Source organism: Necator americanus, chromosome IV, assembly GCF_031761385.1.
Source record: "Necator americanus strain Aroian chromosome IV, whole genome shotgun sequence".
NCBI classification, from domain to species: domain Eukaryota; kingdom Metazoa; phylum Nematoda; class Chromadorea; order Rhabditida; family Ancylostomatidae; genus Necator; species Necator americanus.
Window position 1 is genome coordinate 24,273,715 of NC_087374.1, and position 15,358 is coordinate 24,289,072.

Genomic DNA, 15,358 nt, shown 5'->3' on the forward strand with positions numbered 1-15,358 from the left:
GTGGTTGCGAGATAAGTGAGTGAGCTAGGGCGCGAGGAGCGGAGCGAGCGAGAGTGAGGTGGAGGCAGCAATGAGGCTGGAAATCGATGTCCAAGGGCTCAGATGCCGTTGTTCAAGCGCCGCGAAGGCTGCTCCATCCGAGAGCGTTACGAGTTTAGGGATGTTCTTGGCACTGGAGCTTTTTCTAAGGTACGTTTCTTCTTCTGTCCTTCGCCTACTATAGCATGTTTGTTTGTTTAACGTTCTGCGTCCGTAATTTGTAGTTCCATTTTCGTTCCGAGTGCATTTTCCATTTTGTTGTTACTACAAAATTCTGCTCATTAAATGGACAAATTTATTTAGGGCCCTTCACCTCGTTCCTCACTGTTCGGTACTGGAGTGTTTTTATTATTTTCTGACTTGAAAGATTTTTGTCCAGCATATGCGAAATTCCGCTTCCTAGCAAAGAGTTTTTCATGATCACGTGCACATAAATATTCTCCAGAATGAGGTTTCTGCACAGAATTATTAACTAGAACTAGAATTAGGGGATGTAAATTGTTTCTCCTTCATACCATCCTTTTTTTCTGCGATCGCAATGCGTTTGAACTGAGCTCTACTCAAGTTGGCTTTGGCCAATACGTTCTAAAGTTCTCTTGAGATGTTTCCCAACTTCTTTCATTTCTTTCACCGTAAAATGTATTTGAATGTGGGTTCAATCTGTTCTTTTCAAATCCAAACGATGCTCTTTAACTAAGTTTCTACGCATCACGTGAAAGTTCGCAGGACTGTGCCTTTCAGAAAGCATTTGTGAGAGGTCTAAAAAGTCTTATGAATGCAAATTTTGAGGATTCCTATAAATATTTACAAGATACGTGAAGTTTGTCAAGGTGTTTCTGGCGGAATGCAAGCAGGAGCCAGGCCATATGGTGGCTGTGAAATGCATCGACAAGAAGGCTCTGAAGGGAAAGGAAGAATCACTGGAAAACGAAATCAAAGTGTTACGGAAGTGAGTTTACGTTCATTGTGTAAATCTGTGGCATATTCTTATCCAGTGACTTCTTGGCTTCTCTATATGTGCTCTTGTCGGCAGCTCATCCTCGGATTTTCCTCGCCTCGATCTCGCTGCCCTCCTACTTCTATCGCTCTCATATTCGACTTGAGTTAATCGCGTGCACGATGCCATGGGCAACGCGGCGATTCAAATCATAAGCACAACTGCGCTCAACTGGGGCAAGAACCTGCTCACTTACCATAAGAAAAAGTGCTGAATTGCGTTGAAATTCCACACCCAGCAGAGAAGAGGAATCTTTTAAAGTAAAATTTCAAACTATTCCAAGGACTTCTAGAGTGTCTTACTCATGCACGAATGGATGCTAATGTCGTATCGGCAGCGTTCAAAGAGCTAAAATATTTTGGAGAAAATTCCGGGATTAGCTGACGCATTGACTCCCAAGTAATACCTTATGAGTACAAGAAGACGACGACCACTTACTTACTACAACGAGTTGTTTTTCCCTACTGCCGAAACACAGTTCTATTTTTTGGGCCTTACAATTGCTTTTAATAGCTTAGTGTAAACCCTAAGGAAACATGCTTTCGGGAGATGAAAGAGTTGATGAAAATAGTGGTTTCTGTTGCTTAGTTTCACCTAATAGGGCTTAGGAACTCCTATTAAGTATGCGCATTGCAATGAGCTTTTCCTATTTCCATTTCCTTCTTCCTATTAATTTCTTTTGAAACCATTTCCAGCGACCAACAATTCTAGCGTTAAAATGTTTATGTGGTGACTAAAGAGATCCTGGATCTGTTGTTTTCTGGGGCTGCTTGTTCAAAGATTGCGCAAAATTACAATCACGATTTTTTTGCGACGCCATTCTCATTGAAACTACAGAATCGCTAAGGTGATCTAGAGTGACCAATTCATCCTTGATCTTCAACCATTTTCAATTCACCATGAAAGTATTCTGGACAACTGAATGCAATAGATGGAATATGGTGCATGCAGAATCGAAATTCTTGGAAAAATAAATTTTATGGGCAGAGATCAGCGCGGTATTGTGATGCAGTTCGTGGGTCAGCAAAGTTTCATTGAAATATTTGTGACACAATGATTTTGCTGCTAGATTACTGTAGGTTACAGTAAGACTGAAGTGTTGTTAGGTTAATGTTAATGAGTAGAAAAAGTGTTGTGACAACGTGTATCAGAACAACGCCCTATATACAATGAAATTCTTTGCAAATCCCTTGGTGAAAGTTGATTTTATGAGGCAGATGGAGCATCGAAGACGGCTGTGAATCTTTCCGTTCGCGACACTTTTTACCAATCCATTAACCTTACAACAACAGTTCATTCTTACTGCGACGAATTCACAACTTAACTAAAGTAACAAATTAAGAAAGCCGATATTTTTTTAGAATGACATGCTGACCTTTTTTTACAAATAATCTGAACACGATTTCTTTTCTTTTCTCAAGGAATGTTTTCTTTTTTGTGCTTGCTGCTTTTGAAAAGAAAATAGGGAATCTTGTGAAAGGATGTGTTAGCGCTCGTTATTCACACACGTTAGCCTAGAAACCTCTGAAAAAGGCTTTATTTCCGTCTAAGGCTTTTTCAGAAATTTATCAGAGAGTAGCATTTAACTTCTCCATCACTTGCAGAAATCGACTCCAACACTGCACTTGCACTTCTTGCAAATATCTGGAATTAGCAGAAGTCTTTCCAATAAAATTTCCCTTCTTTCCTTTGCATGAACTCATTTTGATTCCAACCGTTGGCCTTGCATAGTAGCGAAAATCATTTCCTTTCTGAAGTTTTCTCTAAGAGTATAAATGAATACGATTTATGTTCAAGTTTTCTGGGATTATTCCGAACAGTTCCCAGTTGGGTTACATATTTAGATAACATTGTTTGATTAGAAATCAATACATATTGAAGTGCATATCAGCAAGCAAAATCTACCTGTATAAAGCTTCATCTTTATAAATCAATCAACATTCTCAGCGGCTCAGTTCCTCAGTTGTGGTCCAAAAGCGTCAAATGTTCCTCTCATCATTTCTCTGTCGATTCGAACATTTTTTCAAATGCGATGCTTCGAAACATCAAAAAGAGCACGAGACATTCTGTGTTCCGGCAATAATGCTGCAGCGGAAACGTAAACGTCATCCGACCACCTGGCCCTATATAATTGCTGCCGAATGTGTTCAACCGGTCCGGCGCGCAACGCAGCCGTGACGCAACCTACTTTCCTGCTTGTCACATATTCCCCTTTCCATCTGCGATCTCCCAATCGAGTTAGAATCATTTTCGGCGTGCTGATTCAGGTTTAGTGTGATCATAATTTACTGGACTAAGTAGTACCACTTCATACCTATCTGAAGATCCAGCTTAGGCCTTTCTCAGATTCACAGCAAATGTACCTAGCGCTTAGAGTCTTACTGCGTCCATGTTTTTAAATATGGAGTTCAAAATTAGCGATATTCACTCTACGTAAGCGGCATTACACCGTCTATTGAGAATTTTTAAGGTTTTGCGTCGTTGCGGAGCTGCCGACAATATCCTCTAGTCCAAGAGCTCTCATTCCCCTTACCTACCACTGTGCTGTATTCGTTAAGCTTTTGATATGAGGTGAAAATCGTGTTAGGAAATCTATTAGGGGTTGTGGATGTGTTTGCGGGTGTTTACAGAGTTGCTCGTGGGCGAATTGAACCGTCAACAAGACTCGAAAGGGTCTGCGGTCATTATCTTGAGTGTGCCTTCGAAAAATTAACGAAGTCGATGTAGAAGAGCAGAAAAAATGTATCTTACCCACTGAACTGATCCAAAGTTCTACTTTTTAAAAAAAAAAACCTAAAATTTGGAGGCGTACAGTTATTTGGTTGAAAAATATTTGTCCGTTCTAAACACTTTTCTTCATGATATTTAAGAATTTTAGCTTCCACTGCAAATCTAAAGCACTTTTATTCGCAGCTGTAGACGATGCGGACGCTATTACTCTCAAGGGAATGCGTTTTTCCTCACGCATACAGGAAAACAAGCCGATTGCTTCCCACTAGTTTACGTACACACATTTTCGGTTCATTGAAGCGTAAATGCGGGAAAATTCGGAAGAAAAATGCGTTGTTTTTGGAAGCACTGCTCTGATGCCAAGCGCAACATCGCATGGTACATGAAAATGCAGTCCGATGCACATTTGATCATTTTCCAAACGTCCCACTTGCTCAGAGGACTTTTTTCTTTACAGCAATCTCATAGATATCAACGGTCTTCTTTGTTCTAAGATAACACTGAACCCACATGTTGATTGTGACCGCACGTTGTCACTGATCCCGGCGCAGAACTTGCTGGAGCTGCTACTCGAGGTACCATTAAGTGATTTTTTGTCAAATTGCAACAAAAAATTCTAATGTATTCCTGTTCTCGGTGATTCAAGTGATCATTTCCAACAGCAATGGGATTCTAGCATATCTAATGGCAGAACTTTTGATTCTACCTTAATTACCAAGATGAAAGTGATTTCTGACCTAAAAAAACTGAACTTGATAAGAGTGATTAAGACGTTCATTACCTTTTTTTCTTCTATTTCAATTTGTGCAAGGACTTCCGCCTTGCACAAATCTAGTTATCACAAATCTAGACGACTCCTAGTTGGGTGACCAGAACGAATGTGCCATATGTGCGCTGCATTCCTCTTGACATATGTTCAAACGAACCTGTTCTGGAGTTCATGCAGGTTTTTGTTGGAAACATGGATTGTAACAAAAAGATGGCCATTATGCAGCAAATTCCGACGACTTGCCTTCTGTTGACGCTGAAGTCGAAACAACATTATCCCATGAACTTCCACAATTCATTGGTTTTTCTTCTCGGGAAGCTGAGAGAGGAACTGAGTAAGTGAATAGGGATTATTGAAAGCCTCGTTGATTCTTTTCTCGGAATTGTTTGCCCAACTCAACCCCCGTAATGTTCACCTGTTTAACGGAGTTTGGAGTGGGGTGTTGTCGGTATCGTTAAGGTGCACACTACCAGTCCCTCCTCCTTTAAATTTTAAATCTTGTGATGTGTGGTACAAACAAGTAAATAAATAAATTAGTGGCTACAAGCATGAATAAATTGAAGAAATCTTTCCTTAACCCATGTCGATCTGCATTAGTTTCGTAGCCTCAACCTCTCGCATTCCTCATCATCTCTGAACATTCTATCCATGTGACATCTACTCAGTCGTTTAGATGAGAGCCGCAGGAAATCTATTCCAGAGTCGCCTAATTGAAATGGTGAGCTAAAGTCCTCCCAGTCGAATCCGATAAGAGTTAGCCGCTGCTGGGGAAAAAAGATGAGCTGTCGACTCAATCTCAGAATAGTGTTTTAGAAATAGAGGCCGAAGTTGGACAGAATTGGAAGAGTCGTTCTACCGATTCCATGTTATGATAAATTTCAGAACTCCATGAAGCTTCAGATGAGACATGTGGCGAGATAATTTTGCAGTGCTAAAGGCAGCGGTGAATAACAAAAAAAAAACTGGATAATCTCACTACATCTTAACCGAATACGAGAATCTGGGACATCTTCAGGGATTTCTGCTCTGAATGCTTCTTGTTGTCTTGTACCTTCCTCTCTTTTAACAGTTTCATGATTAGCATTCTGCCCTTTACCATCCAGAGTCCATTCCAAAATTTCTGCTCCATCAGCTTCCACTTCACGGCATTTGTCCGTTTTTTGTTCGTGGAGTGTTTCTGTCGGTCGTCAAGATAGTTAATCACTGTTCTCGGGGAATAATACGCGGTCATAACTGATGTTTTATATTCATGACTAGAGTACTACAGCAATATCTCTCGTGGTCTTCTAATATCGGTAGCGGACGATTGCTGACAGTAATAAAGGTTTGAGCGTAAAAACAACGTATCACAAAACCGTTGGGGAAGCAATGAGAGAATATAAAGTTAATCGTAATCGTAAGCTAATCGTAAGGACAAATGCAGTTTCCCACGCCGTTTTTCAGGATGATCTGGGAGAATTGAGCGGGGCTATGCTCATACTTGTAATCTAATCGTAAGGAATCTAAATGTGATCACATTAAATTCTATGTTTTCCACAGGTTTCCCAACGTCAGTTTCATGATGTATTTCTCTTCCGTTAAACAAAAGGTATAAGGGAAGTTTATGAGTAAACAATAGTCGTAAGACTTCGGTAGACTGTGAGAGGGTTTTCGGGGTTTCCATCACTTACTACGTACTAGATTGTGTAGTTAGGTTTCCAGAGGTCCAATTAAGAAGACTCGAAAGATGAAGCTACACAACGTGCAAGAAAATGAAATTTGTAGACCTGATTGTTATGAGTACGTACGTATGAAAACAGCCCTAAAAATTAGGATTTCACAAAGAACTAGACTTTCCCTTATTATCCAAAGATCAAGATTGCTTTTTTTTAGCACCATACCACCCACTCACCTACAACTTCGGGTCGTAAGCATTTAGGCGTGTAGCCAATACGTAATCACGTCCATTCACTGTTGAAAGAGAAAAGGACGCGAAATTGAAAAAAAAAAGAAAGGACTGACACGAGGACAATAGAATTCGACCCATATTTGGTTGTAGTGTAGAGATAAAAACGTTCTTGTCAGGTGACCAAAAATAAAAAAATAAATAAAATGCAATCGACATTGTGTTTAAAGAGACGCGCTTTCAACGAAACGAAAACGGAATAGCATTACGTTCTACGAAGAATACCGTCCAGTTTGTGGCCGTACCGCATCCGCTCTGCATCAAACACAGTCGACATCGAGTAGCGTCCCCTCCTTCCAATACCCTGCTCTATTCGGGCTCACTCGGTTGAACATAGTTAAGATCAACTATCTGTTCATCCTGAAAAGGAAGGATTTTGCTAATACCTCATGTTTGCGGTGCGTCAAGTACTCCTAGTAGTTGTAGTACACCTTTCCAATCATTAAGAATCTTAAAAATGTCAAATCTTCTTTAAGAATTTAAGATCTTCAATCTTTTTCTTCCATTTTTCTTGCATCAATATTTTCATTCGCTACGTAGACGACGTTCGTCTGCCGTCTACGGTTGACGTCGGTCTAACGGTGAATTTGTGGCCCGTTAATCCTCTGAGCGATTTAATACTCCAGGCAAGCAGGGCTGATTGCTAGATGTGTAATGTTTTTACACGTTTCATCTCTCATAATCAATCCGACGTAAATCCCTTCTTGTTCCGGATTCCTTCGATGGATACCTCTAATCACAGCAAGAAAACCTTTCTTCGAAAATTTCCAGAACTCTTAGCTAGTGAGTTTTGCTTGTTGCCAATCTTTTGTGCCACAAGATTTCTTTCTTTCAGTATGAAGCATCCGCCTTTTTCGCACTTTCTTGTTGCTTTCGTTGTTTTCCTTTACATAACATCCAAGATAGAGCTAAAGTGATGGTAGCCGGACGTGGAGCGAACCTTGACGTACAATTTTTTGCCTGAGTGAGTGCGAAGCGATGTTCATGAATGCATTATGAACAAACAGCTCAGTTGATTTCGTTATTGGCAACATGTGCGCCTGTTGTAGGGACCGGAGAACATACTAATTTAAACGTTATTTTGGGAAGAGGCGAAAATAGAGCGAATCCATGAGAATAAAATAGCTCATGTGTTGAAAACACTCGAACGCATCTCATAAAATAAGGTTTAAAATAGGAAGTGAACGTTTGAAAGGGAGATAATGTTTTTCTTTTTATGAGAAGCTCATTTTTGTGTAGAGTTCAAGAGGATGTAAATGTTAAACCCTCTGGGTTCAAATTATACTTTACTTCAACTTGCTCCATTAATTAATGTAGTCGTTAATAAATCTGATATAGTATGCATTTTTTCAGGTTGCGGCATCCTAATATCGTCCAGTTATACGACACGTACGAAGAGAAACAATATGTGTACCTCGTTATGGAACTGGTCACGGGTGGTGAACTATTCGACAGGATAGTGGCGAAGGGATCCTACACGGAAAAGGATGCCAGTCATTTAATACGACAGGTAAGAGAAAGGGATTTGATGAAAAGTTAACAGCCCATCACAAAATTGACGTGGTCGAAGACCAATGAGGTCTCGACAGTAACCTACTCAAGTGAAAACAATGAAAAAAGGTGGGTCCTCTTTTGAACGAGGGAGCAAACGCCCTTCTCACGCCGTTTTTTAAAATGGTGATTAGGGTGAATTGAGCGGTTTTCGTAATCTACAGCCGGAAGTCTACGTCTTCCCTGAGGTTTCCGTACCAGTCCGTGATACGCTGCCGTAAAGGCATCATCCCACGAAGCTGAGGTGGTACAGATTTCAGGTGGAGTATTCTTATGCGAGAGTAGATTATGAAGGGGGTAATTCCGTCCATTTCCTCCTAAATGCCGTGAAAAAAGGTCCGGAAGATACGTAGCGGGCACAAGGCTGGCGCGCTCAAGTCGAACTCGTTGTAGAAAATAGCGCGCTCAAGTCGAACTCGTTGTAGAAAATAGCGCGCCGGATCGCTCGAGCTGCATCATCCGGGCCGTTTCTTACCGCAATTAGAAAGAAGTGAATCACCCTTTTCTCCATAATCTGCGATCCCGTATACGAATACTCCACCTGAAATCCGTACCACCTCAGATTCGTGGGGTGATGCCTTCAAACTCTCTAGCTATGATTTGTGGTTACCAGTCCAATTCCGCTACATTCACCGAACTTATATTATGAACTTATGTTTTGTTGAGTGTGTAGCTCAATGGTAGCAGGTTCAGCGTGGTCGATGGTTCGAAACCGTTCTAGGTCAGCCTTGCGTTTCATCACTTTGGCGCCCTCAGACGATTGTGAACAGAAGTTGAAGGTGCAGATGAACGATGAGCCAAGTTATAAAGGGTTCGTGCAATGACCTCACGCTGTATAAAGGAGTAAACATAAAGTGTAAAAGGATAAAGTGTCTGACGTTAGTCAATTTGCTAGGGATGCGACACCACGTTCACTTCAATTCAGAATTGTTTGATGCTTCCGAACGCGTAACTAGCCCGTAGAGTAACTTGCGGGAGTTAGCGCATGGGTCAATTCACTGCTTTTATCCTCCAAGTCTGGTATCAATTTATCGCAATTTATCGACCCCGGAGGCAAGAAAAGCTTGGTGAGCACCAGGGTGGATTTAAACCAATATCTTAGGGTGGATATATATATTTATATATATATATATATATATATATATATACAAGATATATTTGAAATAGATATATTTGGTAGTGAAGAGAGCGGAAGCTGTTATCGACAGCGCTGGAATTGAATTATTTATTCCCGCCACAGGAATAAATATGCAGAGTTCAACAGCATAAGGATTTCACTCTCCTCACTCTCCTCCAATTCTCGTCTGGTTTGCATCAGCTTCAGACTGGGTGGTGGGCAAACGCTTCTTGAAGCACTTTTTGTTCATCTTACTGTCAAAAACATATGCTGAGAAGGCTTATGGAACGGAAGATTGGGACATGTGCAATTAATTTTAATGGGGTTGTTTTGAGAAGAGAGAGAGAGAGAAGAGAGTGGAATTCTGAGGGTTTGAAATTCTGAGTGGTGGTCCTGAAGTCTTAGCCTCAGCGTCTACCACGATATGACAGCATTAGTACCAAATATTGTAGCGCAGCCTAAGCTAGATTAGCAATGAGAATGTTCAGTCTTGACGACCCTTTGACGAGACAAAAAACAGGCTTTTCCAGTTCTTGGCTTGTGACTAGATCCAGGGATCGTCATGGCTTTGCCATTTGTCAGGAAACTTATTGAAGATGGCCCTATTGGGGCACATGCGTTTTCTCTTGTATTTTTGTATTCTTCTCTTAAAAACTGCCCAGACCACAAATATTCCTCTGTGCTATAAAAATTTCGAATTCTTGCAGGTATTGCATGCCGTCGCATTCATGCATGAAAATGGAGTGGTGCACAGGGATTTGAAACCTGAAAATCTGTTATATTTTAACCAGGACGAGGTGAGAGCTAAAGTTTGGCTTCCTAAAAATATGACTCAATTCTGTTTTTCAGGATTCTAAAATAATGGTTTCGGATTTTGGTTTGTCGAAAACGGAAGATTCTGGGGTGATGGCGACCGCTTGCGGTACACCAGGGTTAGTATTTATATGGATTCACAGTCGACTTCGCACTTTTGTTTTGTACAGCAATTGTTAAAGGCATCACCACACGAATCTGAGGTGTTACGGATTTTAAGTGGACTATTCTGTTTATAGTAGATTATGGAGAGGAATGTGATAATGGAGAGGAAGTCGAGGCGCCGCAATCGAACTCCTTGTGGAAAATAGTGCGCCAGAACGCCCGGAGTCGTATCTACCGGGCCGTTTTCTACGGCAATTAGGAAGAAATGAGCGGAATCACCATCCTCCCCATAATCTACAACCTCGTATACGAATACTCCACGGAAAATCCCTACCACTCCAGATTCGTGGGGTGATGCCTTTAAATGAGTTGGTAATGACTAGTTCGTCTCTCCATTGCAATTTTCAGGTATGTGGCTCCAGAAGTTCTACAGCAGAAACCGTATGGAAAAGCTGTGGACGTATGGTCAATAGGTGTTATCGCCTACATCCTACTTTGCGGGTACACTGTTTAAACATAACTTTTGTCAGTAAGAAGTCTCTGTGGCAAGGCTTCTGTTAATATCCTATGCTGAAATCACTTTTGGCTGTGTGACATCTGCATGCGTCGTAATAGATGTAGTCAAATCAAAACGACCAAGAACAAAGAACTCAATGCAGCGATACAGCGATATACCGGTAGAGCGCCCTGGAGAGTAGCAGTTTTGATCAAAGGTTCTCTCGTTAGCACCACTCACTGCATTCATTTCTGCTGGCATCTGGAGTCTGAGGTCCAGACATATTCGTCCAAAAATTGTGAAAAATTTAATGTTTCACGTCGGCGAGCGTCTCTCTATCAACCACGAAATACAAAAAATAAAAAAAAAAATGACCTAAGGTTCATGTTGAAGCTTGAAATTGGAGTGATTCCATGATGCTGAGATCGGCTAAATTTGACAATTGGCTAATTCGGAAAGCAAAAAACTAAACTAAACTAACTAAAACCTGCTGAAATCTTCTATCCTATCTACAGTATCACTACGAATTCGAGACGCCTCTTCATATCAATATTCTTGCATCGTTGAGCCTAGCACTAATATTAATCCGCTGAATGACGCGTGTAACCAGATGGCGACACGTGATTTTTAGATTTTTTGTTGTCCTAGACTTTTTCATAATGTATAAATGCTTCTGTCTACTCCCACATATATGCATGCAAACTTAGGTCTCTAGGAATCCGACATTTTCTGAAGGTATAAGATCCGCCCACGTAACCTTTGAAACAAAGCAGTTCATTCTACTCAAGTTTGCAGTTTAGCTATCTATGACATTCTTTTTTACTATTCAAAAGAAAATTACGAGGATTATCTTCTCTTCCTGCTGTAAACAACCTATATAGAACGAATGACAATCCGTTCGGACGAGTTCTTGCATATAATAGTTGTTTTTGCCTGTTTTGTAAGAAAGAAATAAGAATGCGATGTCTCGTCGACATTTTCCATTGGCCCTCGCTTTGCATTTTTGTTTGCAATGTTATATTTACATAGGTATTAGCAAGAATATGACAGCCATGATTGTTTTGTCTGGAACACCTCGGCACTTAACCGTAACTGCTTTCAATGGATGGCTTGAGAATTTCTCAGTACCTACGCTTAGTAAGCCCAGCCAACCGTTAACCTTCTATCTGCGATTAATGTTCATGTGGTATCCCATTGACCGCTGCCCTGGGGCGCTGTTCTGCGTTGTAACTTCATTTTCCCCATATTTCAACTCTCTTCTGCTCAGGTATCCTCCTTTCTACGACGAGAGCGATGCAAACCTTTTTGCTCAAATTATCAAAGGTGAATACGAATTCGATGCGCCCTACTGGGATCAAATTTCGGACTCTGGTGAATTCCTTCATCTTAATGTCCGTTTCTGATTAGCGGCTCAACACTCGCTTTCAGCAAAAGACTTCATCTCTCATTTGATGTGTTGCGATCCGGAACATCGTTACACGTGTGAGCAAGCCCTTGAGCATCCATGGTGAGTTCCCAGTAATTAAATTGTGAAAATGTATCTGCTTACACTATATAAAAACTTCTGTGTGCAGTAAGGAATCGGTTCGCGTAGAATAAGTTATGTTCACTTAGGAATCCAAATACCGAGTAGGTGATCAGAATGGAGAATAGTGTGGATGAGAATAAGGCCGTGCACGCGGTCCCATTAGCATCGGGAAAACAAGGGCACGCAACAGCAACGCAGCAACAAGTGTATCTTGTTAAAGACAGCATAAGACAAATCTGAAATGGTTTGGATTTGCCATGGAAACCTTTTATACAGAGCCATGGATTGCCAAAAACCATATGGTTCCGCTCATCTCTCCGTAGTCGCTGTAAAAAACTACCCGAAAGCCGCCGTTTTTTTCACGACGATCTGCATTGCAACGCGCCACCCCTGCGCATGCGCCACATCAACGAGCGAGCCTTCGAAGACTAATAAGATCTCCTCACCAGCCCATTCAGGTTAAACTAATGAAGAGACTGCTGAGGGGGACGAAAGAGTACGGAGAGGCACGTTCTAACGCACCTCATAGGAACTGAAGCGATTCCCATGCCGTTTCTAGCGACGATCGGGAAGAGATGAGCGGAACTACGTGTTTTCCGCAATCTACAACCCTTTCTTGGAGCTTTCTGCGAGAAATTCGTACTACCTCAGATACATGGTATGCTTTGATAAATATTATTGATGTCCGCACCTCTCCGTAGGCACGGTAGCGCAGAGCGATGAAGCAGGAAGTCACGAATAGAGCGACCTTGTTAGTTACGGCAGTTGACACTGCTCAAGATTGCGTTACTTGACGATCGTCCGAACTGCAGCATGCATGTGGGTCCCACCGCGAGCGCAACCGCTGGTGTAATTGGCGCACATGTTGTTTTGAGTATATGGGTATCATTAGAACATTGCTGATGGGTAAGGTTGAACTAGGATGGATTAAGCGCAGGTCCCACTGTTGGGACGTCTACTGTGGATATATTGCAAGCACGAGAGGCTGGCTGAGGGCTGTGGATTTTCGCCAGCGCTTGATCCCAACTTCTAGTCAAAGTTTCCGTGAACTCTGTAATGTGCTGATTTATGATCTTGATGATTTTTTTTAGTTTTTCGTGATTGTCGTGATTTTTAGTTTCACTCAGTTAATGATAAAATATGCAGTAGATAGGAGGTACCGGTATGCAAAAAAGTTACACAAAACATTTTCGAAATGTTTTCTAAAACTTTTTTACATACCGGCATATATCGAAGATCTGCCGGGTTCATTTGACAGAGACATTTCCTTAATCATCAGTGCGCGAATGCTATGAGCTTCTCCGCACGTGTAACAAATTGGATTGAAATTGCTTTCTTCTTCGTTCGGACTAATCCCCATTCAGCAACCATTCTGAAAGGGAAAATATTAGGGGAGCTTTTGTTTGTGTGAATTACCTACTATTTACCTACTGCTACACTACAACGATGCATTTAAAATATTATTGTACTTTTATGAAAGTGTATTACAGGATCAGTGGGAATACGGCATACACTACGGATATTCACGGTACTGTAGCCTCACATCTTAAGAAGTCTCTCGCCAGAAGAAATTGGCGGAAGGTAGGATTTTTTCCACTTTCTTGTATTCATTGTTTTTGATACTTTGTTTTTTGTTTGCTTCGATTTATTTCCCAAGAAGAATTCAAAATTTACAGCGCTTTTGGCTACATGTCCTTCTTTAAAGGCATCACTCCACGAATCTGAGGTGGTACGGATTTCAGGTGGAGTATTCGTATACGGGATGGGAGACTATGGAGAGGGGGGTAATTCCGTCCATTTCTTCCTAATTGCCGTAAAAAACGGCCCGGAAGATACGGCTTCAGGCGTTCTGGCGCACTATTTTCTACAAGGAGTTCGACTGGAGCACGCCAGCCTTGTGCGGCGCCGCATCTTCCGGGTCGTTTTTTACGGCAATTGGGAAGAAATGGAAGGAATCACCCCCCTCTCCATAGTCTCCCATCCCGTATACGAATACACCACCTAAAATCTGCACCACCTCAGATTCGTGGGGTGATGCCTTTAAAGATAGGATACCACGAATTGGGCGATGCTGAGATCTCTTCGCGAGAACAAAGGACTGAAGCTAATAGATCACGAATATCAACGCGATCACGTTCAATTCTTCAAAATTGTCAGGAAAAGATGGCGTTGAGGAGCGGCATTGGTGCTCGAATTTTCCTTCGAGGCATCTAGCAACGTGACACATCAAGCAACGCAAGCGCTTCTGCCAACGAGCAGGAGAGACAGCGTCAGCAACCCACTTACTGTGTGCTCACCAAGGCTGTTGCGCACGCTATTTTTCAGGACAGTAGGGGGGGGGGGGGGGTTGAATTGAGCGTGATGGCATTCATACTCGTGATCTTCTAAACTCTTGAGCCTATTTTTTATGAGAGCTCACAACATCGTCCATTTCGCTGTATGGCGCCTCTAAAGATAACAGGACACAGTTGTGACAGGTATGCCTTCAAGTCGTGCCCGTTACAGGCCTACAATGCTGCAGCCGCGATCCGGCAGCTGCAGATGTTGCGACTCTCGTCAAATTCGAATCGCATCTCCTCGCAAAGGGCCTCCACTTCCGCAGCTTTTCCCGTTTAGCGTCAACACCAATCGCCTCACACCGGGATGCATCTTTCTCGTTGATTCATTGTTCAAATATTTACCTGTATATTTCACCCATGGTCTCATGGAATTCGCTGTGGTGTCCTTGCCGAGCACACTTCTCCACTTCTCACGAGTTCAGCACATATGGGACGTATTGTGCGCATTAATCCTGCGCATTTTGCCAGGATCTCTCATCGCTCGAAATCTCCCTAGCCCTGCCTGATATTACATATTTTCAGAAAAGGCTACTTCCTCAGCTAAAAGCTTAGTCAATCGCTCTGAAGTCGAACGTAACGTGGTAAATTTCTCACGATCGTCATTTAAGTCGAAGAAGGGTAAAGGATAAAGAATGAAGTGCTTGTAGTCAATTAATTTCTAGGGGATGCTCGACTTCAATTCAGAACCGTTCGAGATTTATGAACGCGTATATTGTCTATACAACGAGTTGCGCCGTCGACCGATTTAGCCTCTTTGAGTGTGCATTTTTCCTTCCGGTCAGGTCCGGTACCAAATATATGTATCGAACCAGAAGAGGTGATAGGCCTAATTGGTTCAAAGTGGTTTTGAAGCGTTGGCGGTGCAGTTGCAACAGAACCTTTTCAAATGAGCTGTACCTCTCCAAAAAAGCGTAGATGACCATGGCAGC

At 41.9% G+C, this 15,358-nt stretch overlaps 2 protein-coding genes across 3 annotated transcripts; both read left to right on the forward strand.

Moving 5' to 3' along the window:
• Positions 1–102: 102 nt before the first annotated feature.
• RB195_002540 (uncharacterized protein) lies at positions 103–14,706 on the forward strand (the record flags this gene model as incomplete). 2 transcript variants are annotated; one of them, XM_013436667.2, is made up of 10 exons in its annotated part: positions 103–189; positions 870–988; positions 7,834–7,990; positions 9,856–9,945; positions 9,998–10,080; positions 10,475–10,567; positions 11,830–11,933; positions 11,991–12,069; positions 13,581–13,671; positions 14,596–14,706. In XM_013436667.2, the coding sequence occupies 10 exons, from the start codon at positions 103–105 to the stop codon at positions 14,704–14,706; spliced, it is 1,014 nt and encodes a 337-aa protein (XP_013292121.2). The 2 variants fall into 2 exon arrangements, with proteins under 2 accessions (XP_013292121.2, XP_064055726.1); XM_064199845.1 differs by lacking the exons at positions 13,581–13,671; positions 14,596–14,706 and adding exons at positions 11,592–11,748; positions 12,137–12,161 and having other exon boundaries at positions 10,475–10,539.
• RB195_002541 (uncharacterized protein) lies at positions 14,570–14,935 on the forward strand (the record flags this gene model as incomplete). Its single annotated transcript, XM_064199846.1, has 1 exon — positions 14,570–14,935. One exon carries the CDS (start codon positions 14,570–14,572, stop codon positions 14,933–14,935), a length of 366 nt encoding a protein of 121 aa, XP_064055727.1.
• Between the last annotated feature and the right edge of the window lie 423 nt (positions 14,936–15,358).